General features: G+C 35.4%; 1 protein-coding gene and 1 pseudogene across 15 annotated transcripts in view; one reads left to right on the forward strand and one right to left on the reverse strand.

Annotated features, from left to right (window-relative positions):
- LOC145720557 (uncharacterized) overlaps nucleotides 1–26949 on the reverse strand; it is a 256382-nt gene that overhangs the window by 106491 nt on the left and 122942 nt on the right. The window contains exon 4 of one of the 15 annotated variants that reach the window (XM_081814502.1): nucleotides 13470–13596. The exons of the other annotated variants lie outside the window; for them this stretch is intronic. Coding sequence (XP_081670628.1) covers nucleotides 13470–13596 — 127 coding nt within the window. The remainder of the gene's footprint in view (nucleotides 1–13469; nucleotides 13597–26949) is intronic. 15 annotated transcript variants of the gene reach the window in all.
- LOC102725853 (large ribosomal subunit protein eL28 pseudogene) lies at nucleotides 21898–22432 on the forward strand (annotated as a pseudogene).

The following is a 26949-nucleotide window of genomic DNA, read 5'->3' on the forward strand; positions in this document are numbered from 1 at the left end:
AGATGAATACCCAACTTTTACATCAACATGGATGGGACTGGAGGAGATTATGCTAAGTGAAATAAGTCAAGCAGAGAAAGTCAATTATCATATGGTTTCACTTATTTGTGGAACATAAGGAATAACATGGAGGACATTAGGAGAAGGAAGGGAAAAATGGGCGGGGGGAATTGGAGGGAGAGATGAACCGTGAGAGACTATGGACCTGAGAAACAAACAGGGTTTTAGAGGGGAGGGGGGAGGGGGGATTGGTTAGCCCGGTGATGGGTATTAAGGAGGGCACGTACTGCATGGAGCACTGGGTGTTATACGAAAACAATGGATCGTGGATCACTACATCAAAAGCTAATGATGTATTGTATGGTGACTAACATAACATAATAAAATTAAAAAAAAAAAAGAACTGTGAAATATATAGGGGAGGAAATCCTTTCAAAATTTAGTATCTATGAGATTCATGAAAACAGTCTCATTAAAATTATACTGGTGATAGCTGGTTGAATTATAGAACTTTAACTTGGGTGTGTTCATTTTTGTTTTATTGCTTCGTATTTATTTTGCATTTTTAGTTTTGCTTTATAAAAAAAAACATTAAACAGTTCAACTAAAATTTAAATTTCCACAGGCAGGAGATAGTTTTGAATGCTACCTGCAGAGCAACAAAACTATTGTTAGTGGGCAGTTTGATAGCAACTATGGAAGCAAACTATAGACTACAGAGAAATATTACATTGCATCAACCTAGCATTATGATCCTGTTTAATTTTGAAAATATATCATTAACTCACAAATGGTTGCATCTGCAATTATCCATTCCAACAAAATATTATACTTGATTAGAAAGTACAAATGGTGATGGGAGTCAATTTCATACATGGTAGTTTAGAATTCCTTAAATAAAAAGCAATGTGACTCCAAAAAATGGCTGCGAGCAAGTCTTTAAATAACTTATAATAAAAGGTGCACTAATAATCCTGAAAATTGGGGCACCTGGGTGGCTCAGTCGTTAAGCATCTGCCTTCGGCTCAGGTCATGATCCCAGGGTCCTGGGATCGAGCCCCGCATCGGGCTCCCTGCTCTGCAGGAGGCCTGCTTCTCCCTCTCCCACTCCCCCTGCTTGTGTTCCCTCTCTCGCTGTGTCTCTCTCTGTCAAATAAATAAATAAAATCTTACAAAAAAATAATAATCCTGAAAATTAAAGAATAAAGGCACCCTGTGACTTCACCTCTCTACTTCACCCTTGCTACTTAAAGTGTGGTCTGTGAACTGACAGCATTATCATCATAACATGTTAGGCCCATCCCAGATTGCCTGCTTCAAAGTTTTCATTCAAAAAAATACAAAAGCAAAAACAAAAATCAGGTGATAGCTACAAATATTTACTTTTGAAAAGCATTCATCTATGGTCTAAAAGAAGTGTACTTTGGAGTTAGAGTTGCTCTGCCATTAATTGCCTGTGGGACCTTGGATAAGTTACTTGATCTGCCTATCCTCAGTCTCCACATCTGTCATGTGGGATAATATCTACTTCCCTAAGTTTGTTTTGAGGGTAGAATAAATATCATGGTGAAGTGCATCCATTCATGCAATTGTTTCTGAACTACCTCAAATAATACATTTTATAGGACACTACTAAATAACATGTTTCTCACTTCCTCTGCCTATAGGACAAAAGCTCTTGTCACAAAGGTTACAGAAAAGAAAACATAACACAGAAAATGCTCACCAGCATTAAATGCATACACTGTACTTTACCCTGAGAATTTCTGAGTGTCCTCAATATGCAAAGCCTCTCTCAACCCCAGTGTCTTTTATTCTGTTCTCAACTGTGCATGGGCTAATCTGGGGTATATTTTTGGCTGGGTTCAGCCTTTGCATTTCCCAGGATGTGTCACTTCTTAGGAGTGGTCAGAAGTTGCTTCTCAGTTGTCTCTGTTCTCTTCCCCAGCTCATTCCTGCTTGCAAACATTTTTCTTCCCACCTGCAAGGATGATATGAGCTTTCCACAATAGCAATCATCCAGGCATTGTTGAACCTCCTCATTGTCCATGTAGAATGGGACGTTATTGTATCCTATGAGTATCTATCTCATTTGTCTTCTCTCTGGCTTTTCATTTATCCCAAGAGATTAACTTCTCGTTAACATGATCCTCCATGAGGCCCTTTGATCACTCTGTGTTAACATATCTGTATTTATAGTCATGTTGCATAATTATAATACCTATCTTAATGCCTGACATATCACTGTCCATCAGTATGTGCTGTTTTCCTTTTTCAATCTAGGCTGCTATTGGAGGTATCTCAGAATAATACTACCACTATAAATATAACTTAGATATCTTATTATTAGTTGTTTATCACAATCTTGTTACTGAAACCAAATTGGCATATTTAAACTTATAAATTCTAATTACTAGCACATGATCACTGAAGCTATTGGACTGAAACAGCTCCATTTATTTGCCTTTGGGGCGTTTTTGTGCAACTTGAATAGAGGACCCTTTAAAGCTTGGCTTTTATGCATTTATTCTTATTAGGAGTACAGGGATATTCACTGCACATAATTCAAATAGTGTTCCTGCCTGAAATAGTAAATTTATCCCTCAAGTCTTATGAGTTTATTCCCATTCAACTTGTCTTAACAAATTGGTTATTGACATGGTGATCAAATAAGGACTTTTGAGAGTATAAGCAGATGTGTTAATGATCACCTGAAGATAACAAGCATTAAACAGAACTGTCTTGGCAATCCTGGATGTGTGATCACCCTAGATATTGGTGATTCCATCATTGAAATACTTATGTGTCATCCTTGATAAAAAGTTATTTCAATGATGGAAGCATCCTTCATCCAGGCAGAAGTATACTGCAGCACTGGATACAATCTAAAGAACTGTTTTTGGACACATACAGCTAAAAGCCTGAATATGAGACCATAGAGAGGAGACCTCAATCTAAAGGGAGAAACAAGACACAATGCTAAGAGGATGAAGACCAGGGAGACTTGATAGGATAGAAAGATTGACAAGAATGGTGATAGCTGTTCTCAAGAGCAATGATGAGAGGAAAGTTACTGTGGTACTTAGAAGGTATGAGTGTCTTTGGGGAGAATCAGAGAGACTTCAAAGGTGTCCATTTATGCAGACAGAGGCCATCTTTGTATCAATCCTACATTTATTTTTCATTTATTTTTGATTAGCAAGGAAAGCTATCTGTTTTTCATATGGCAAATTAATAACTTATAATTAATAGATTTCTGACCTTAAGAAGACCTATCAAGAGGGGCACCTGGGTGGATCAGTCGTTAAGCGGCTGCCTTCAGCTCAGGTCATGATCCCAGGGTCCTGGGATCGAGCCCCGCATCGGGCTCCCTGCTCAGAGGGAAGCCTGCTTCTCCCTCTCCTATTCCCCCTGCTTGTGTTCCTTCTCTCTCTGTGTCTCTCTCTGTCAAATAAATAAAATCTTTAAAAAAAAATTAAAAAAAAAAAGACCTATCAAGAGAAACTTTAGGAGATGAGAAAATTTAGATACGTATTTAATAGGTATATTGTATGTAATAAGTGCCTATATATTTTCTGACAACGGTTAAAAGTGAGCTTTAAAGGGATAGAATATGGCATTCAATAGTAAGAAAAATAGGGTCTGATTGGTGATACTTTGAATCCTTTCTTTTGGAAGTAAATATAATGTGTTAAAAATCATGACATAAGCTACTGTTTTGAAGTGATGCTACATATTTTATAGATGCCCCTGGTAGGATTCTTTATGTGCCTATGCTTTAGAATGAACTGGAGCTGAGCAGATAGATAAACAGGATGGCTGAGCTGGGAACACCTTTCTCAGCTGCCCTGCATTTTTTTCCGGCCAGCAAAGCCCCTAAGGAAAGTATTTAAAGTTAGATAAGAAACATTTGAAAGTTTAAAGTTTAGTAAGGAGAAAAGAGAATTTATTTTGCCTGTTCAAAAGTGCAAATTCTGGTGTTTTGGGGCATCAGGGGTGCAGAAAAGCAAATGTAATTGTTTTGTAAATTAGCCCTTGGGCTTTTCTTTCAAACCTAAGCATTGCAACCAGATCAGAAATTTCAACAATGTGGCATCTCTATGACTTTCTTTGTGAAATCTAATGCTCTGTTTCGTAGACATAATATAAAACACTCTAGGTCTGCATTATGTAACCTCCAACCATATAATTCCATACTTGGCTCAAAATCTAAAATTTTCCCTGGAAAAAAGTAAAGAAATAATAATAGTATTAAATTTGAAGTCACTCATATTTAAATATATGAGAACCTTACCTTAAAAGCTGAATATTTGTGACTATCTGCTTTAAATAATAACTAATCTAGACCAGCTTAATACAGTTTTTGATAATGTTTCACTTCATATTCAATTTTGGAAGTCTCTGGTTTTGCATATTTTTTGAATTTTGTTCTTTTGATATTAAATAAAATTTTAGAGAAATGAATTTGCCCAACTTAACAAGGCAAATATTGATTTTGTTATAAAATGGATGCCATTTGTCAGCTTCCTCATTAAATATGCTCAAGCACACATGATTTTATTAACCTACCATCAGAATCATATAATCAAACCCTCTCTGACTTGTGAATTCTCTCAAGGATTCAGAATAATGTTTGATATAGAGAATTAATAAAAACATCTCTGATGTTGAAATTTAACTTCCTCTTAGAAGAGAATATTGGTTGTACTCATTATCTATATGTACACCTAGCTTACTAGCTCTCTAAAAATAAAAATTTCTTAGGAAACTATTCCCATTTCAATGAGAGAATAAGAGATCTTTTTCTGAAAGTTCATGAACCTTGGCTCCATTTTGATTTTACATGAAATAAATTTAAGTATGATATTAATGAAGATTATTTTATTGAAACTGCTTGCCTCTTAGGAGTTGTATGCTCAGTTAGATGTTGTTAGAGACAATTATGAAATTATTTTGTACATCAGTAATGTTAATCTCATATTAGCAGAAATAACATATTAGGTCAGAGGTGTGAAGTGATTTTCAGAGGTCTCAACTAGCCCAGTCTATGTTCATATTTCTTACGAAAACATTCACTATTTTTAGAGGGATGAAACCTAAGTTCTTATATTACACAAACAAACAAAAAACACCACCAAAAGCAAAATCTACTGTCCTCTTCCAAGTAACTGTTTATTAAGACCTTTCAAAGTATCTCATCCTCTCTTTCTCCTCTGTCCTCGATTCACTTTTTTAAAATTCCTACACAGTTTTATATTATGTAGTTAATATACATCAACATTTACATTTGAAAGTTAATAGATATTTCACCAAAGAGAAATTTAATCCTTACTCTCCTGTAAGAAAATAAATAAAACATTTTGGTAATGGGTACTTTGGTCAGGAAGTCCTTTAACATTTTCAGGTATAAAATCTGTTTATTAGTACTTCAAAGGCAAATACACTCTACTGGAGGCATGTTAATTCACTGGTTTAATTGAAGTATACAGACTTTGGAGTTATGTGAACTTGGGTTAGAATCTCAGCTATATCATGTATGATCTCTGACACCATAAAAATGAGTCCTCAATCTAATGGGAGAGACAGGGATGAATGCCAAGAAGATAAAGACCCAGGAGACTTAAATAAGTAAGAAAGTTTGATGAGGATGGTGATAGAGGTTGTCAAGAGTAACTGAGGAGAGTAAAGTTACTACTACGTTACTTACAAGGTGTGTTTAGGAAAGTTACTTATTCTCTCTGAATCTTGTTGTTCATCCATAAAATAAGAGTAATACAAATTTACAGAGTATGTAATGTTCTAAGCTCAGTGCTTAGACCAGAGATCCCCCCAAATCTCTCTTCCTCCTCCTTCATCTTCATCACATGTATTTAGATTTCATATTTTACTTTTATTTTATTTTTTTAAGATTTTTATTTATTTATTTGAGAGAGAGTGAGAGTGAGAGAGATCACAGAGGGAGAGGGAGAAGCAGACTTGCTGCTGAGCAGGGAGCCCAATGCGGGGCTCAATCCCAGGACTCTGAGATCATGACCTGAGCCAAAGGCAGTTGCTTAACCAACTAAGCCACCCAGGTGCCCTGAATTTCCTATTTTACTTTTAGATATGTAACCTATAATATCAAACCTAAAAATTATTGTATTGTTCCAATTTTGAATATTTTAAATTGCATATGATTTCCATATTGCATATAATCAATAGTGTTTTTAAATGATTCGCAACATTATTAAATATTAAAGCCTTGTCTTGAGTCAAACATTTCTATAGTGTCTTCAGATCCCACCATAGTAAGGAGTAAGTTTGTTAGGCCTAATGTTCACAACCTGATACCCACAGAGTCAAAGTCATGGATTTTCCCATTGCACTTGATGTAGGCAACAACTTTCTTTAAGATAGCACACCTAATCCTTTGGAGGACCCCATGTGTGAAATTAAGCAAGAAAGTGTATTATAGTGTTTACACTCATCACCATCTCTGATTAAGAATGATCATCAATAGTAAAAATAATCTGATTAAATAATGGGCAGAGGACCTAAATAGGCATTTTACCAAAGAAGACATACAGATGGCCAACAGACAAATGAAAAGATGCTCAACATCACTAATCATCAGGGAAATACAAATCAAAACCACAATGAGATATCACCTCACCCCTGTCAGAATGGCTAGTATCAAAAAGACAAGAAATAACAAGTGTTGGTGAGGATGTGGAGAAAAAGGACCCCTCATGCACTGATGGTGGGAACGTAAATTGGTACAACCACTATGGACAACAGTATGGAGTTTCTTCTAGAAATTAAAAATAAAAATACCACACAATCCAGTAGTTTCACTACTAGGTATTTATCCACCCCCCAAAAGAAAACATTTGTTGGAAAAGATACATGCACCCCTATGTTCATTGAAACATTATTTACAGTAGCCAAGATAATAGCAACCTAACTGTCCATCAGTAGATGAATGGATACTGAAGATGTAGTATTATATATAAATATATTTAAATATATAAATATATATATATATGGAATATTACCAAGCCATAAAAAAGAATGAGAGCTTGCCATTTGAAACAACATGGATGGCCCTAAACCATATTATGCCAAGTGAAATAAGTCAGAGAAAGACAAATACTGTATGATTTCACTTTTATGTGGAATCTTTTTTTTTTTTTTTTTTAAGATTTTATTTATTTGACAGGGAGAGACACAGCGAGAGAGGGAACACAAGCAGGGGGAGTGGGAGAAGGAGAAGCAGGCCTCCCGCCGAGCAGGGAGCCCGATGCGGGGCTCGATCCCAGGACCCCGGGATCATGACCCGAGCCGAAGGCAGACGCCCAACGACTGAGCCACCCAGGCGCCCCTTTTATGTGGAATCTATAAACCAAAACAAGTGAAACAAACTAAGAAAAGCAGAAACAGACTTATAAATACAGAGAACTGGGGTTTGTCAGAGGGCAGTGGGTGAAAGGATGGGCAGAAAGATGCAAAAGGGAGTGGGATATAGGCTTCCAGTTAGGAGATGAACAAGTCACAGTGATAAAAGGTACAGCTTAGGGAATATAGTCAATCGTATTACAATAGCATTGCATGGTGACAGATGGTAGCTACACTTCCGGTGAGCATCACATAACATATAGGGCTGCCAAATCACTATGTTGTGCACCTGAAACCAACGTAGCATTGTGTGTCCTATAGTTCGGCGAAACATAAACAAAAAAACTGATTAAGAAGCATCCTCATAAGGATCGATATGTACCTTAACAACAAAAAATATTTCCTCCATTTATCTTCTATTTGCTTTTTTTTTAATATAAAAACTTTTTTGAGGGGATAGTTTTAGATTTACAGGAAAGTTATAAACATTGTACAGAGAATTCCCATGTGCCCTGCACACTTACTGTTAACATCTTCCATTACTATAGTACATTTATCAGAATTATTGAGCAAACATTGCTACATTACTATTAACTAAATTGCATGCTTTATTTGGATTTCACTAATTTTTCCATATCATTATTCTATTTCAAGATACCATGCAGAACAATACATTACATTTAGTTGTCATGTCTCCATAGTCTCCTTTGGTCTGTATCACAGATTTTCCTTGTTTCTGATGACCTTGACAAATCTTAAGGAGTACTGATCAGATAATTAGTAGAATGTCTCTTGATTTTGTTTTTTTCTAATATTTTTCTCATGGTTAGTCTAGGGTTATCGGTTTGGGGAGGTATTCTGTTTGCTTTTATGTTCTGATTGTATTTTGTCTGGCCGAGAGTTCAAAAAAAAAAAGCTTTTCCATGTGAGGCAATGTTTGGAATCATCCTGCTTTATTTAGCTCTCCTTGCTCAATTTTAGTTAGTGATTGAGATGAAAGCTGTTCAGATAACTACCAAAGGAGATGAGATGATGCTAGCAAATAACCATGCAAAACAGAAGAAAATATTTTAGCCTATTTCTCTGAATATGTAAAATCCCTCCCCAAGTATATTTTCCTGAATCTTCTTTCACACCAAAGACAACAGCTCACCACATATTATTCTTCAGTATGCTTATTTCATTTTGTATACTAAAAGGTCAACCTGAAAATATACATCAAACCTGAATGAAAACATCCTCTTTTCCTATGCAACATACCAGTGCTTGAAGTTTGCTCTTCCAGCATTATTTGTTTAATAGAAATATTTTCCATACCACCTGGTTCTGGCAGAAAGTCAAAATTTGCATTTATATGAGGTAGTTTATCAAATATAACATACAGAAGTCTGTTAAGTACACATTGCATTTTGTTTGTGAGAAAATCTGTTTGTATTTAATGTAGTTTTTAAATTAACCTTAATGAAAGCTTCTGAAAATTGTTGTTCTAAGCATTTGAAATATGCAACAAGAACTGGTGGAAGACATAAACATGTTTTCCATTATATGTTATCAGATAGCCCAAAATTACTACAAAGAAGAATGTGGGACTATGTTAAATTAGAAAGATAAGCAAGCATTTAGTTAAAAGCAAAGGTCTTTAGAAGAGGAAAGCATCTAACACAGTTAACCCAAACATCTTCTAACAATCTTCAGTCAGAGGTATTTTTACATTTTTGAGTTAGAATGTTACTTACTATATGCAGAAATGAAAATAATTTGCACCAAACCTTAACATTTCATTTCTCTTAATCTAAGATTTGCTAAGTACAGACTCACCCAAGGGTTTCTCGAGTGCTGCAAAAGGTAATTGCAACAAGACCCTATCTGGCTGGGTCCCTCCAGACAATAGTTTAGTCTCTTCTTCTTTTTCCGCTGTCCTTTCATCCCTCACAATATCGTTCTTAATACCTTCTTGAATTTCAACCTAGCTCAGTAATTTTCGCATGGAGCGCTCCCTAGGAGTGGATACTGGATTCCTGTTTATTTCTAGTAGACCATGTTTTGATCAGTTGAGGCAAACTCAAGTGTCTTTAGGTCTTAGACAAATTATTTAAATAAGGAAAGTCTGCTACACAGGTGCTAAGGTGAACAGGAGAGCACAGAACATGACTTTAAAGGAGGAAATTTCCACTTGGCCCCATACTGTTTTTGCTACATCAAAGGAAATAAGGAAATACACTCAACATTTTCAGATAACAGATTTTTTTGATTAAAGCTGGATGTCCAACTATTTGTATAAAAACACATGATATTTAAATGCTAGAAACTAACTTTGAAATATTTTAAAATATTGTGTAAGCCAAACAAAATATGGCTGATGCCAGTTTGTAACCTGTGTTATAAAGTACAATAAATAAAAAATGTTAATGATCTATTTCAAGCAAAAGCTGGGAAAATGACTATTTCCTTTAACATATATTTTATTCCTTTGGGTGGAAAGCCATGGGATGTTTAGAAACAAATCAGATATTATTCAGAAGTATTGCCCTTCGATGTATATAGCATTTGGCAAAGTCTAGGTTATGGTCCTTAATCATAGATTTGCTACACCTTTGATCACAAATTTCTTTGAAGCCATTGCAGGGTTGCTCTGATAGTGTTACAAAAAAAAAATCTTCCAACAAAGATTTTTATGCAATAAACTCCATCTCTGATTATGTTATTTAACAGTTCTAGTTTCCTAGGTCTCTCATCTCCTAACCTTAAATTTGTTTATTCATAATTTTATCATATGGAAGCCTAATCTAAAGTATTTAATTTACTAAAACTATACATAGAGGGTTTGATCCTTCATATATTTCTCCTTTGATCTGCCATTTGTATAAGGCACATTTTGCTCTAAACCATCATGTGTAGCAGTGGCCTCTTCTGTTAATGTCCAGGTGGCTTTGGCTGGGATAAAGAGAGGTATGTGAAGCTATCAATTTCTATGCTAAGATCTATCAAAAAAAAAGCACTGCACACCTTATTCATCCCTTATAGTCACAATAGTGGGAAACCTCTCTATGAATTTTACTTATCCCTTCCATCTTAATCAGGCCCCTCTGACATGTTAGAAAGAAATTGACAAAACTAGATGCGAATCATATGCCTCTTCTCTCCCCGATCCCAGACTAACACAATCCTATGAGGGATGAGCTTTGAGCTCTTTGCCATCTTTATCATGTCTCCAAATCCTTCCATGTAGCAAAGTCAACATCTTTAATGTAAGAAGGATTTCATACACTATTATTATTTCTAGAATGCATTTGAAGTGTGATTTAACATGTTTGAGGGAGATTTTAAAGGATACAGGGGCTATTTAGTGGAGATTTAGAAGTTAGTTTTTAATGTAAATAATTTGTAAGTCTTTTTACCCTAAATTACACTCACCAGGAACCCGATCTCAAAATATAATGCAGAACTCCCCTAACAGCACAACAGGTCTAGGAAAAATTAGACCTTTGTACACACGCACATGTGTGGTTTGGTCTATTTGTAAGATGGCACATGGAACACATGTTCATGTATTATTATAGAACTTCAAGTATTGCAAAATTCATGCAAATAACTTCAGAAATTCCAGCACAGTTTTTAGAATAATTTCAAGGAGAAAATGCTTATTCTGTGTCTATAGTTAGGATTTTTATGAAAACAGCCATGCTTGGCAACTAAAGTGGATAATCTTAAATCGGGCCATTCACTGGATTACAACATAAAAGATTAAAATCCAATTTCTCCATTTAGCGATCATCCATGAAGCGTCTATAACAAGCAAAGGAGACAGTACAAAATGGCTTACCATAAAAGGTGTATAGGTCCACCATTTTTGAAGAAGACAGTACTAATTTAAGGTGTATTAAAGTTTTGACATACCTTAGTTAATGTAATTAAGTAGTTGTGTTGTTTTCAGTCATTCTAACATAGTACATAAGATGCCACTAATACTAAAGTTATTAAGCCAACATTTTAATTTATATGGCTATTTTCTAGATATATTGTGGAACCTTGACTAATAAAGAATTTTATGAATTGAAGTGTATTTTTTAAAAATGTATTTTAAAGTCAGAGAAAGTTTATCATCAGATAAAATTTGAGTTTGTTCTTAATCTTATCAGTGTTTAAGGTTTGTGGTCTATGAACCATCTGCATTAGAATCACCTATGAATACTTGTTAAAAACATAAAGCCTTGGGCACCATGCTAGAATTCACATTTTTGTCATCACCACCTAATTTTCGCACAGAAAGAACTGAGAACTATTGGTTTATCTCTCAAGAAATTATTATGATGAGTTCATCACCTCTCCAATGGGATCAGAAATCCTTCACAGCAAAGTAAAACCTCATCATTAGCTTGTTTGTTGTACTGTGATGTTCCTCTTTGCTAACAGTTATATTACAGCCACTAGATTTTCTCTAAAAAATCCCATTTAATACATTTCTATTCTCTGTGAAGCACCTATTTACATCATTTGGTGAATTCTTGTGTTTATGTTGTTGTTCTTTTAATGTATGTTTAATGTATCCCTTTCATACCCCATATTTTTCCAAAAAGAATGTCAGGTGACTTGATATGGCATAAATGATTACAAAATTAATTCTTACAATTTTGGTAATTCATTCCTTCTCTCTGAAAGTTTAAGAAAAAAATAGACCATATTATGCTTTTGCTTTTGCCTGTCTGGATTTTGACCCAGTTTTTTATCTAGTTTGATGGGGCTTGAAAAATGTCTCTAACCTGCACCTTACTCTGATTATAACAAAGATAAAACCAGTACATTTCCATCTTCATGTAAAAAATTTTCACAAAATGAAAGAGTTAATATTTCCATACTTGACCTTTTCTCATTACAAAGAGAAATGCAAATAATTTAATAACATTATTTGCTTATACCCCTTAAGGTTCAAATAACTAGTTATTATATAGGAACAGCTAGGTCTAATCTGCTTCAGAAGAAACATACTCTGTTAGTGTACAATAGCTAATATCAGATCACTAATAGATTTAACCTTGTAAGTTCATAGATATTTAAAAGTGTTATAGTTTGAAGGTCAACTTGTCTGTCTTACTGTAAAAGAAAGACAAAGAAATGAATAAAAATTAGAAAGAATTAATTCTTCAAAAAGTTTTTACAAATCAAAACCCTGCAGTTTCACACTGAGAACAAAAGAAGCATATTAAACACCAAAGTTTATCAAGACAAATTAGGTCCCAGTTTCAAATTTTCTTTAATCTTTTGCATCTGAACAGTTTTTTTGCCTCATGCTGTTTTCCCTAGTTAAATGTTAAAATGAATTCTAGCCAATACCATTGACTTTCTCCCTTAAAAATATTGAGACACATAATAAAAAATTAATTACTTCCCCTAATTTCCGTGTGATTCTTTAAAAAGATGTAAAATTCATTTAAAGTAAGTGGTGACTTTGTCTTTGAAGATCACGACAATTAACATGGATCAAAGCTTAGGTTCTGTAACGATGATAGCTTATTAGCATAATGAAATTAACTTAGAGACAAGAATCTTTAATAGGTACAACAAAAATGCTTTAATAATACTTGAAGAAAATTATGTATTTGCTAGAAGTACAACAGTTTCAGATTTTCTATCCAATTAATAAGTTGTTAATTAACTCCTTTCCCAAACAATGCACACTTTAAGTTAACATCTGCCCATGGAATATTCTGTCTATTGTGCTTCATTTTTTTGGACGGATATTGCAGTTTTGCCAATGATACTTTGTATTTTTTTTATTAAGAAAATTCAAGTTTACTCTTCTATACTACAGACCCAATATTTTCATCATTAAAATAAAAGAAAGCTGGGGCGCCTGGGTGGCTCAGTCGTTAAGCGTCTGCCTTCGGCTCAGGTCATGATCCCGGGTCCTGGGATCGAGCCCCGCATCGGGCTCCCTGCTCCGCGGGAAGCCTGCTTCTCCCTCTCCCACTCCCCCTGCTTGTGTTCCCTCTCTCGCTGTGTCTCTCTCTGTCAAAATAAATAAATAAAATCTTAAAAAAAAATAAAAAAATAAAAAAATAAAATAAAATAAAATAAAAGAAAGCTTAATCTCATACCTTGGGGAAGGGAATGAAGATGTCAATAGATGACTGCATCGTGTTTGGCAGTTCACAGTTCAGGTTTCCACATTTCAAGGGCAAATTGTTTTTGGACAGCTTTCGGGTGTCTATAAAATTTGACCCACTGTTTCAACCCAAGAAGAGAAAACTTTTTCATTAAAAATAATACTAATAATTTTGGTCTAAGTGTATATGTTGGAAACCACTTGGATTTGAGGATAAGTAAAAGAATACTTTATTTCCCATATCAAGTCTTTAAAATTATGTTTTATCCAAGTGCCAGTAAAAATGTGTCTTGTCATTTATTTCACCATTCATTTATTAAGCCAATATCTACTGGACGCTAATATTCACTGAGTACGCCACACACCGCGTCTCTGAACATTAAAAAGAAGAGAGGTTGTGTTGCCATAGGTTTTGTTTTCCCTGATGCTGGTGTTTTGGTTTCAGCTGACTGGTTGATTTTCTCTTTGTCCATCTAGCAGACATGGGTACTCTGTCCAGGTCCTTTTCTCTGTTACACATGACTGTGACACTATCTTTCTGACAGAAACATAATCCGAAAACAAAATAAAAAATCAACAAAAAAATGATTTTTTTATATTAAAATGTAACAAGGAACTTCTCCCTATTGTACTCCCCTTATCCCACCTCCAAAAATCCCTTTCTCTTCCATATCCATATAGGAAATTTGTGTGTTTTCCAGTTCATAGATGTTGGGAATAATCTTTCCAAGTATTTTTTTCTCTGGATCCAGAAACTAGAGAATAGCTTTCAATCCCAAATTATTCTGCTGCTCCCAATCCACATCATCAGTTCTTGGTTCCCCTGGTAAAGATCAGGTATTTACTTGTCTCTCTTACCACCTGATCACCCACCTGCCTCTCCCTGCCCACACAGCTGCATGATAAGCTCCTTTTCTATCAGATAAGGGCCAAAACAGGAAGCACAGAAATAGGGCTCAAAGCAGATATACAGAGAGAAATACAAGGAGACCAGGAATATTATGAAGGTCAGTGATGTAACGGGAACATAACTCTGTGATTCTTTCAACTCTTGCCCCAGAATAAATTATGGCTTGAGTGAATTCAAACATTTCAGCATATGAAGCCTATTTCTTTTTCTTTTCTCTTTTTCTGTAATCAGCTAGTAGTTCTCACTCCCTGCTTGAGCCCTAAGAATATTTTGTACCTTTATTTTAAAATTTACAAATTTCATCTTGTATATATAGCTATTTTTGGAGGTGTCTTACCACACTACTCAACTATCCTTGAAGCCCTATTAAATTTTTTTTAAAAAATGTAAAAACTATAATAAAATTGACTGGTATTTGGAGAAGTAACCTGACTTCTCCCCCCTTCCTGTTGATCTCCCGTGAGTAACTACAATCGGCCAAACCTTACTAAAAGATCAGTGGACAAGGGAGCTTGGGAAGTATAGTTTACAGGGATTAGCCACTCTGATTATAGGACAGAGCAGGAGAGAGCACAAAATGGATATAAGAATGACAGGCACTATTTTGCAAATAATAGCTTCTTATTAATGACAGATACTAGATACAAGAGAATATTATTGAAATCGAATCCACATGGATTTTCTTACCACCTCTTCAGTACTCTAAAGAATACCACCACTCAGCTTGAGCATGGCGCTATCTTCCTGCAATGCATGTCAGATTATATCATACCTCCCATTTTAACACCCTTCAATTCCTTCTCTGCTTTAGAATATAAAGCTTGCTTTATACAGTGTATCACACAGACCTTTGTGCTTTGTGCCCCTTTCACCTCTAGCACCTCCTTCTGGCCACCAAAATATACCTCCTGGCCTAATAGAAACTAATCACTTGCAATTTTAGACTGTTTCCAGCTTTTGCAGACATGATTTTATTTATTTTTTTTATAAGATTTTTTTTTTTAAATTTATTTGAGACAGAGAGAATGAGAGAGAGAGAGCACATGAGAGGGGGGAGGGTCAGAGGGAGAAGTAGACTCCCCGCCGAGCAGGGAGCCCGATGCGGGACTCGATCCAGGGACTCCAGGATCATGACCTGAGCCGAAGGCAGTCGCTTAACCAACTGAGCCACCCAGGCGCCCTTGCAGACATGATTTTAGAATGCTTGAGAGCTTAACTTCTCCCAACCCACTGGCAACACACCCATCACTAGGGCTTTTTCCCCCCCATTACAATAACTTTTATAGTCCTTCAAAACTTCCTTTAACCTTTGTGTCCCTGGTATGACTTAGGGGTATTTTTGTGTTCCTCTTGAACTCTACGTATACCTCCATGACTACATTCACTTTACAGTGAACCCCTGCAGGATTTTAAGTACGTGAAAGTTGAGGACTATACCTTCTTAATTTTGAACCACTAATGCTCATCACATAGCAGGAAAACAAATGGGAAGAAATATTATTTGTTTGGCCCTCCTCTATGGTCCCCTTCCTCCTGTTGAATTACTAAATTAATGAATGAGTAATCTCTTCTTTGACCACATTAGGTAGCAGTATATTCATTTTCTATATCCTATAGCTATAAAGACACTCAACAAATGAAGCAAAATTCCATTCTGTTTTCTGTAATGTAAATGGAAGCTGTTCCTTAAAGATATTTTAAACAATAATTAAAATACCTAACAATGGCCTCCTCTAAATAAAAATAGATTCAGTCCATTTCCTTTTCATTGAGCATTCTCTTTTAATGTAATCCTTTCCTTCTTTCCATGAGTATTGCTACTCTTCACTGTCCAAGGTTTTATGCAGCTGTGTCCTGGATTTGAATTTCCCTTGATGACCCTGTTCCTTTAATGTTGCTGTTCTTGTTTGTTTTCAGAATAATTTATGTTTTGCACTTAATTTGCATGTTTTTTTTCTAACTTCATAAGTTTGAAGAAGAGTATAGTTTTCTGGTCTCCTATGACAACTCAGCAGGCTAACATACTGTACAAAATATGTTCTGTTTTATTTTGTTTCTTCCCTGATCAAGTGCAAAAGATATTTGCCCTGGGTAACTATCTCTTTCTTCTTATTATTATATATTACACAACTAATAGCAAGGGAATCCCTAGGCAAGAAGGTAGAAAAAGAAAGGAAGGAAGAAAGGGAAGTGGAAAGGAAGGAAGGAAGGGGGGCATAGGGGAGGGCCAAACAAATAATATTTCTTCCCATTTGTGTTTGCTTACCATTTTTGACCATAAACACCTTCACAGCAATACCTTTAACCATGTTACCACAAAGCTTCAGAAATCAATTGAAATCAGGATCCCTGAGAGGATAGATATACAATCGATCTGTCTAAGGGCTGCTACAGTGAGAAAAGTCAGGGTATATTAGAGTCTTAGCCTCTAGATGACCAATGATATTATAAAGGGCTATCAGGAAAAGTAGAAGGGCATTCAATTTGTGTGACTGGCACAATTTGAGGGAGACCCAGAGATAGATCACTTCAGCTGTTTTAAAATATCCTATGAAAAGCTGACAATCATTTCTGAGATCTCCATTTGCTTTGGCATGGCATAAATTGTACATTATGCATGTATTGTTTTGTTGTTGTGTCAATTTTTTATTTAAATTCTAGTTAGTTAACATATAGTGTAATATTCATTTTGGGAGTAGAATTTAGTGATGGAGGGCACTGGTTGTGATGGGCACTGGGTGTTAAATAATGTATTATTTTTAATGGAAGATTTTCAAACACATGCAAAAGTATAAAGAATGATATAATGATTATTTGTATGTCCATCCTCCAAATTCAACAACTACCAACTATTGGTCAATAGTCTCAATACGTCCCCATTTTCCCACTTTCATTGTTGTCACTGGTAGTGTTACATATCTGAAGTGTTTTATTTAATTTAATTTAATTTTACTTTATTTTATTTTTTTGAGGGAAAACTAAATGGGAAGTCATCAGAGAGGGAGAAAAACCATGAGAGACTCTTAACTATAAGAAGCAAATCAAGGGCTGCTGGAGGGGAGGCGGGTGGGGGGGATGGGGTAATTGGGTGATGGGAATTAAGGAGGGTATGTGATGTGATGAGAACTGGGTGTTATATGCAACTGTTAAATTATTGAACACTACATCTGGAACTAATGATGTACTATATGTTGGCTAATTGAATTTAAATTAAAAAAATAAAAAATAAATAACAATAACCCGAGTTTTTTTTAAAGCAAATTCCAGACATCATATAATTTTACCCATAAGTTCAATATAAATTTCTAGAAGATAGGGACCATTTTAAACAACCACAATGCCACCAAGCATCTATATAATTAAGCAATTACTTCTTAATGTCATCATTATCTAGTCCACACTTAATTTTCCCTCCACTCTTTCTTAGATTGTGTGTTCAAATCAGAACACAAAAAAACTGGGTAGTTTTTCATGTTGAATTTCTCTTAGTCTTGAGGTGTATAATTATTTCCTTAAATTGTCACTTAACCCCTTCCTTATCGCCAGGTTTCCTACAAACAGGTGGATAGAGATAGAATTTTAAATAGAGTCATATTAATATTTTCAGTGGTATTTGTGAGGTAACAACACCTCATGGCTGGTGCTGTGTGTTCCCTATTGTACCAGGGCGGATCCACTTAATATCCAGTGGTTTCCATTTGTACAGTATCTGTTTGTACCATTTTTTGTTTTTTTGTTTAGTGATAAACTGATATTCAGTGAAGTTTTATCAATGGATTCCAGTGCTGTCAGCCTGATACATCCATTATAAAATTCCCCATCAAAATATTCATGCAAGTTTTGGTATAAGTATTACATACATAATTATTTTATTGGAGGTTGCAAAAAGTGATTTTAAAAATTCTTTCTTTCCTTGTGAATTTTTTTCCTCTTATGATAAAAATCTTGGTTTCTTTGAAACACATTTTGGGGTAAATTGGAATAAACCTGATGGACATCCATTTTGGGTTTAGTAAAAACATTTAAGGGCGCCTGGGTGGCTCAGTTGGTTAAGCGACTGCCTTCGGCTCAGGTCATGATCCTGGAGTCCCTGGATCGAGTCCCGCATCGGGCTCCCTGCTCGGCAGGGAGTCTGCTTCTCCCTCTGAGCCTCCCGACCCTCCCCCCTCTCATGCTCTCTCTCTCTCAGTCTCTCTCTCTCAAATAAATAAATAAAATCTTTAAAAAAAAATTAATTATATTTTTTCTTTATGTTACTTATACATGATAAGAATAAATCCAAAATATTGGGGTATATATTAAATATTGAATTTTTTAAACATTTGGGTAAAATCTTGTATTTATGAGAAAGTCAAACTTGCTCCTATAACTTTAATTAAACTTTTTTTTTTTTTAGTTGAAGAAAACTGTAGATACACATAAAACTAAGCAATACTACATAGAGGTCTCATGTTCCCTTTACTCAGTTTTCTCCAATGGTATCAGCTTGCAAAACTATAGTACAATATCACAACCAGGATATTGACACTGATATAGCCAAGATACAGGATACATTTCTATCCCTACAAGGATTACTAATGTTTCTCTTTATAGTTTCCATCCCCTCATTCTTACCCTATGGAAACCACCAATATGTTCTCTAGTTACACAATTTTGTCATTTCAAGAATGTTACATAAAGGGAATAATTCAGTATGTAGCCTTTTGGAAACATCCTTTTTCACTCAGTAAAATTCTCTGAGATTCATCCAAGTTGTTGTGTGTGTCAATAGTTCATTCATTTTTAACTCCCGAGTAGTATTCCATGCACATTAGACTATTTAACTATTCATCTATGGAAAGACAACTTGGTTGTTTCTACTATGTGGCTACTATCAATGACGATGCTGTGAACATTTGTATGGAGGTTTTTGTGTGAACATAAGTTTTTATTTCTCAGGGATAAATGCCCATAAGTGCAATTATTGGGTTGTATGGTGCTTGCATCTTAAATTTCCTTAAGAAACTGTCAAACCCTTTTTAGGGATGTACCATATTCATTTCCACCAACAATGTATGAGTGATCCAATTTATCCTCATCTTCATAAGCATTTAGTTTTCACTATTTTTTAAAAAAAGATTTTATTTATTTGAGAGAGAGAGAGAGATCACAAGCAGGGGGTAGGGGTAGAGGGAGAAGCAAACTCCCTGCTGAGCAGGGAGCCCAATGTGGGACTCGATCCCAGGACCCTGGGATCATGACCTGAGCCAAAGGCAGACACTTAACCAACTGAGCCACTCAGGCACCCAGTTTTATCACTATTTTTTATTTTAGCCATTCTGGTAGGAGTATAGTGATATCTTGTATTTTTAATTTGCTTTTCTCTAATGGCTAATTATGTTGAATATTATTGAACACATTTATTTGCTGTCTTCATATCCTTTTCAGTGAAATATTTGATCTTTTGCTTATTTTCTGATTGGATTGCTTATTTTTTTTACTATTGAATTTTGAGAGTTGTTTACATGTTATAGATACTATTCTTTTGTAAGACATGTGGTTTGCAAGTAATTTTTCCAAGTCTGTAGCTTGTCTTTTTTGTCCTTTCAAAAGTATCTTTTGCAGAGCAAAAGTTTTTATTTTGATCAAATGTAATTAATTCATTTTCCCTTCTGTAAATCATGCTTTTAGATCCCAACTATTTTCTCCTGTATTTTTTCTAAAAGTTTTATACTTTTATGTTTCACATTTAAGTCAATGATGCATTTTGAGATAATTTTTATCTAAGATGTGAGGTTTAGGTAAAGGTTATATTTTTGTTGATAGATGTCTAATTACTCTAGCATCTTTAGTTAAAAAAGCTGTTCTTCCTCCATTGAATTGCTTTTGCATCTTTGTAAAAAGTCAGTTGAACATATTTATGTGATCTACTTATGAGCTCTTTATTGTGTCCCATTGACCTATGTATATCTCTACTTATGCCACACAGTCTTCAATACTTTAGCTATATAATAAGTTTTGAAATTGGGTAGGCCAATTCCTCCATTTTTATTCTTCTTTTTTAAAATTAACTACTGAAGTTTCTTTGCCTTTTCATACGACATTTACAATAAGCTTCTCTATGTCTACAAAATAATTTTGTTGGTATTTTAATAAGAAATGCATTTAGGGTGCCTGGGTGGCTCAGTTGGTTATGTGTCTGCCTTTGGCTCAGGTCATGATCTCAGGGTCCTGGGATCGAGTCCCACATAGGGTTCCCTGCTCAGTAGGGGAGCCTGCTTCTCCTTCTGCCCCTCCTCTCTGCTTGTGCTCTCTTTCTCTCTCAATCTCAAATAAATAAATAAAATCTTAAAAAAAAAAAAAAAAGAAATGCATTTAACCTAGATGTCAATTTAAGGACAAATGAAATCTTCACTATGTTGAGTCTTCCAAACCTTGAACAGAATATATCTATTTATTTAGATCTTCTTTGATTTATTTCATCAGCAGGTTTTATTTTTCAGCATGTAAGTCCTACACATATTGTTTTATGTTCACACCTAATCATTTCTCTTAAACAATTTTAAATGGGGTTGAATTTTAATCTTTTTTTTCTATGTGTTTATCATCAGCATATAGAAAGACAATTATTTTTTGGATGTTTATCTTGTATCCTTCAAGCTTGCTGAATTGACTTATTTTCTAGGAATTTTTAGTAGAATCCTTGGGATTTTTGTGTAGACAATCACGTCATCTGCAAATAGGAAGCACTGCATTGCTTCCTTTCTAATCTGTATGATATTTATTTCCTTTGCTAATCTGATTGCACTGGCTAGGATTCCAGAACCATGTTGAATATATAAGAGCAGATATTTCACCTTCTTCCTAATCATAGGGGGAAAGCATTCAAATTCTTTACCATTAAGTATTGGTTGTAGATTTTTTACAGATGCTCTTTATCAAGTTGAGGAAGTTTCCCTCTTCTCCAATATTTCTGAGAATTTTCATTATGAATAGTGTTGAATTTTGGTCAAACACATTTTCTGTATCAATTGATATCATATGGTTTTTCTTCTTTAGCCTGTTAATATGGTGGATCATATAATAGCTTTTGTGGACTGAACCAATCTTGCATCACTGTAATAAACCCCACTTGGCCATGGCATATAATTCCTCATATAGATTACCTAATTCTATTTGCTAAATTGTTACAGACTTTTGTGTCTAATTTCATGAGGGATATCGGACTGTAGTTTTTGTTTTCTTTACTATCTTTATATAGTTTTAGTATCAGTGTAATACTAGCTCCATAAAATGAATTAAGATGTATTCCCTTGTCTTCTCTTTTTCTGGAAGAGACTGTGCATAATTTGTTTTAATTCTTTCTTAAAAGTTCAGTGGAATTTCCTAGTAAAATGATTTGGGCCTGGTGATTTCTTTTTCATGAGTTTTTAAATTATGAATTCAGTTTTCTTAATAGTTGCAGGATTATGGGCCTCTTTCCCTCTCTGGCCACGGTAGAGAGCTGTCGCCAAGTCTGCCCACCACCGCCATGTCCGCCCACCTACAACGGATGGTTGTGCGGAACCACTCCAGGTTCCTGATCAAGAGGAACAAGCAGACAAACAGCACTGAGCCCAGTAACCTGAAGGCTCACAGCTCATCCCGCTACAACAAGCTGATTCACCACAAGACTGTGGGCGTGGAGCCAGTGGCCGAGGGCAGACCTGTAGTGGGGGTCATGAAATGGTGATGGGACCCGCGAAAACCCACCACCTCCTATGTAGGGACCAGCATGAGCGAGAATGCACTGGCTACCTACCCTCAGCAGCATCAGGCACATGATCCGCAAGAACAAGTACCGCCCAGATCTGCGCATGGCTGCCATTCACATAGCCAGAGCCATCCTGCGCAGCCAGAAGCCTGTGATGGTAAAGTGGAAGTGGCCAGCCCCACCAGAAGCTCCTGAGCACCTACCCCCCACCTCCAAAGCAATAAAGATGTCAACCACGGGGCGGGGGCGGGGGAAGATAGTTGCAGAACTATTTAAATTATCTATTTCATATTTAGTCATTTGTGGTAGTTAGTGCTTTTCAAGAAATTGATCCATTTCATCTAAGCCCTCAAGTTTATCTGAGTAATTTACAGTGTTCGACTACTTTCCTTTTTATGTCTGCAGGATCTATAGTGATATCCCCTGTTTACTATTAATATTGATAATTTGTACCTTCTCTTTTTATCAATTGGTAAATTTTATTGACCTTTGCAAAAAAGTTTTTGTTTTATTGTTTTTCTCCTTTCCATTTTATTTATTTCTGTCCTTATATCCTTCTGTCTGCTTGCTTTATGTTTATTTTTGCTCTTCTTTTTCTACATTCTTAAGGTCAGAGTTGAAATTATTGTTTTGAGACTTGCTTTCTTTTCTCACGTATTTAATGCTATAAATTTCCTTCTTGGTACTGATCTAGCTGTGTCACACAAATTTCAGTATGTTCTATTTTCATTTTCATTCAATCCAATATATTTTTTTTTTGTTTACCTTCAGACTGTTTCTTTAACCCATAATTTATTTAGAAGTCTGTTTTTAAGTTGAATATTTGATAATTTTTCTATTATTTTTCTGTTCTTGACTTCCAGTTTGATTTCATTTTGATCAGAGAACCGACTTTGATGGCTTTAATTCTTTTAACTTTGCTGAGGTTTATTTTATGGCCCAGGACATAGTATACCTTTCAGTCTTGAGCTATTTTCCCTGTCTTCCAGGACTCTGATGACAAGAATGTTAGATCTTCAGGTATAATCCCAGAGATCTATTAATTTTTTCACCCAATTTTCTCTCCATTGTTCAGACTGAAAAATTTTTGTTGTCTTTATTCAACTTCGCTGATTGTTTCCTCCATCCCCTTCATTCTGCTTTTGAGCCCATTCACTGAGTTTTTAATTTAATATTATTTTTCACTTCTAAACTTCCATTTTGTTTTTCTTTTATGTTCTATTTATATGCTGAAACTTTCTATTTATATGCTGAAACTTTCATTTATTTGCTGAGACTTTTTATTTGCTTCAGTTGTGTTTGTCATTGGCCACTGAAGCATTTTTGTGGTAGCTGCTTTAAAACCTTTGTCAAATAACATTTCTTTCTTCTCGGTATTGGTATCTATTAATTGTCTTTTTTCATTGTAGTTGAGATTTGCCTGCTCATTGGTAGGACTAGTTAATTTTTATTGAACCTGGACTTTTTGAGCATCAAGTCATGAAATTCTGGATCTTATACGAATCTTTAATTTTTGCTGGTCTCCTCTTACGCCACTCCAGCAGGGAAATATGGGGCACCACTGCATCATGGACAGTTTGAGACATTAGTCCAGATACCCTACTCAGTCTCTGTTCACACTGGGGGCCGGGAGGGGGGACTGAAATCACATGGTGCCCAGATGGTATCAGTGGAGTACAGTAGCCAGAACTCCCACCTGTGCCCAAAAGTACTAGGGAGCACTTTCTATTTATTTCTATCTAATTAAAATGATGCAAGCACATTCCAAATCATTAACAGTCACCATTAATGAAAAATATATCACAAGAAAAAAGCAATTTTCGAATCAACTCTTACAACCATTCAAAAAATTAAAACAGTTAAAATTATAGATAGCAATTCCAAAAGTTCTTCCATTCATTGATTAATATAATGCTGAAATTTCCAACAGAATGTTTCCTCATTAAGATCCAATTTATGAACATACATATTATTAGAGCAGTTACCATGCAACTAGTATGGACATCATTAAAAGAATACAAATGATCCATAATAAGAGATGAATTCAGTATCTGTAAAGTAATGATGTAGAGCCTCTGCCCTCAGCTCTGTCTACTAAGAGTATTCACCTTGCTACCATTCTGAGTTCCCATCCCAGGCACAATTCAGACTACACAGCTTTCTTTTTGAAAACCTGAAAAAGGACTCCTCCAGAAGGTCCCAAAGACCTTGATTCAAAATGGCCCCTGAAGTACTTATCTAGACCTTCACTGCTGAGTTTAGAGCACCATAGCCAAGTAGCAAATACTGGACGTTACTCATCCTGCTCACCATCTGTAGGCTTTCCCTATCAGACCAACTTGACATGGCTGCTTAAGACCAAAGATATAACAGCCCAGGGGCAACAGGCCAGAAAGTCTAGCTGTTCTGGCCCTGACCAGAAGGAGCACCCCAAAACTGTGCTGCACTGTGCACATGGGCTTCCCCCAGATTATGTAACTTCATGTGCCAAGGTCCATACACTATCTGAAAAATGCCATCTCTTCTTCTGACACGATAGAACACTCATCTCCTGTGACAGAACACGAGAAAACATAAGAAAGTACAATTTTTAAAAATAAATCCTGTTTTCCTACTGAAAAATTATGGTAATACATGGGGCATGTTCCTCACAGTGATGAAATACTTACAAGCCTTTCAAGATTTGATGAGAAAAAAGATAGATCCATGTGCACTAGCCAGCCAATATTAAGGAAATTGTGGAGATTTCTATTATCCTTAGTCATGGAACAGATCACCTATTTCCAAGTGCTCTGAAGTATTGTTTACCGTGTTACAAAATCACCACTTCAACCTGCGCATCATGCGTCCCCCTCCTCAAGGGAGTAGACAATTGACCCTCTCCTCCTCAAACAGAGGGTCTTGATATTTCTAGGTTGTCAACAAAGTATTCAGGGGTGCATCTTAAACAAAAAACACTAAAGACATTGTATTATGTGTTTCATAGGCTAATTTTTAAAAAAATTTTGACATATTTTTTCTACTTTCTTAATTTTTAAAAGTTCATGCTGTTGACAAATGAGAGAATTATAATAGGAGAGATTACTATATTTTCAATGTTCTTTTCATTCAACAGAAATATGCTAACTCTATATAGGTTCTTATTTTTATTTAGTTTGACTGGTCTAAGAAGTACAAGTCAGAGAGCCCCTTTACAAAATGAGCATTTAGTCTTCTCTAACCTTCAGAAACATATTACAAAATTAATTTTCCTAACTCAAAATTAAAAAGAATGGGCTAAAAAATGCAACAACGAAAGTCATGGAAATCAAATAGTATGATTTGCGGGTTGTTTTAATATTTAAGATTAGCAAAGCTGTTATGCAAACGTGTCTAAAAAACTATATCTGAAACAAAAAATAAAAAATGAAGGCATCATGAGGCCCAACCTGTTAGATGGCCTGAAATTGTACTATATGCTAAATGGTGGTGTTTGCTGGCCATTCACGACCTGATGCAATTCCTGTTAGCTCAGTGTGGCAACTGGCGTTACGTTGGCATTGCCTCAGAGGAGCCCCCGTTAACAGCTATGGGAACAAATTAATTCTCACTTTGTTTTTCATTTTAGTTGTCATTAACAATGCCTCTGCCTTATGGCTCAGCATCTCGGTATTAACTTACAAGCATGAAACAAGAACTTAATCAAGGAATGTTTGGGGATTTACTTTTCAACAGCTGAGATACTGAAGGTGAGGTAAGAGCAAACATTTGTTGGTGGGGGATAGTAATTAGGTTCAGACAGAAGGTAGAGAACTGCAGTGTTAGCTAAATCTGTTCGTAGCTGGTGTCTCATCTCAATTAATTATATATATATATGTATATTATATATTATATTATATGTATATTATATATATAATTATATATATATATAATTACCCCACAAGAGTGTATAGGGTTGAGGGTTCTTGCAAAAGAGTCCAGACTGAGACCCTCTTGATAGCAGTATTGATACCTTCAAAGATGACAAGTGCTTGTTCCAGAAAATGCTATTTCTCTTGTGCTTTGCAGTTGTTTTCTTCTTCTTTATTATTACTATTATCATTTCTTATTGTTATTCTTCTTTTAAACTATTACCTGCCTCTGCCACAAAGCTATATCCAAGAGGCATGTGTCACCCAAGCAATAGAGAATACCCATTCTAAACAGCATGAACCGGTTATAAAGGGGTTATTGTTCACTTATAAAAACCATACATACCATATAAAAGAAAACAGGGCTTTGAGTTGAGAGACAAGATTAGTCGTAACTTTCTTACTGTCCAGATGGATAACATTATCTATTTATTTGTTTGTTTATTTATTTATTTGAGAGAGAGTGAGCAAGTAGGGGGAAGAGCAGAGGGAGAGGGAGAGAGAGAATCTTAAGCAGGCTCCATGTTCAGCATGGAGCCCCATGCCGGGCTTGATCTCACAACCCTGAGATCATGACCTGAGCAGAAATCGAGAGTTGGACACTTAACTGACTAAGACACCCAAGCTCCCCCAGCTGGATTACTTTAGACATGTAAACATCCAATGTTTCTATTCCCACATCTGTTCGTTGGTGCCAATGTTCATTCTATAGTCTTACGTGGTGCTTAGAAGAGTTAAACTTTTATTAGTATTTTAAAGTATGGAACTTCTAAGCTGAAATCTTCATCCCCTTAAAAATTTGAAATTGTTTCTTATTTTTTAGGGCTATAATAGATAGGCCTAACTGGATCCCTACATTATAAAGATGAGAAAAACTAAGGTGTAGACCAGTGATTTTTTAAGGATCAGCACATCAGCCACCCTGGGAATACAAATGCAT

The sequence above is a fragment of the Leptonychotes weddellii genome, chromosome 3 (assembly GCF_054177405.1).
Source record: "Leptonychotes weddellii isolate Sample4059 chromosome 3, ASM5417740v2, whole genome shotgun sequence".
Lineage (NCBI taxonomy): Eukaryota > Metazoa > Chordata > Mammalia > Carnivora > Phocidae > Leptonychotes > Leptonychotes weddellii.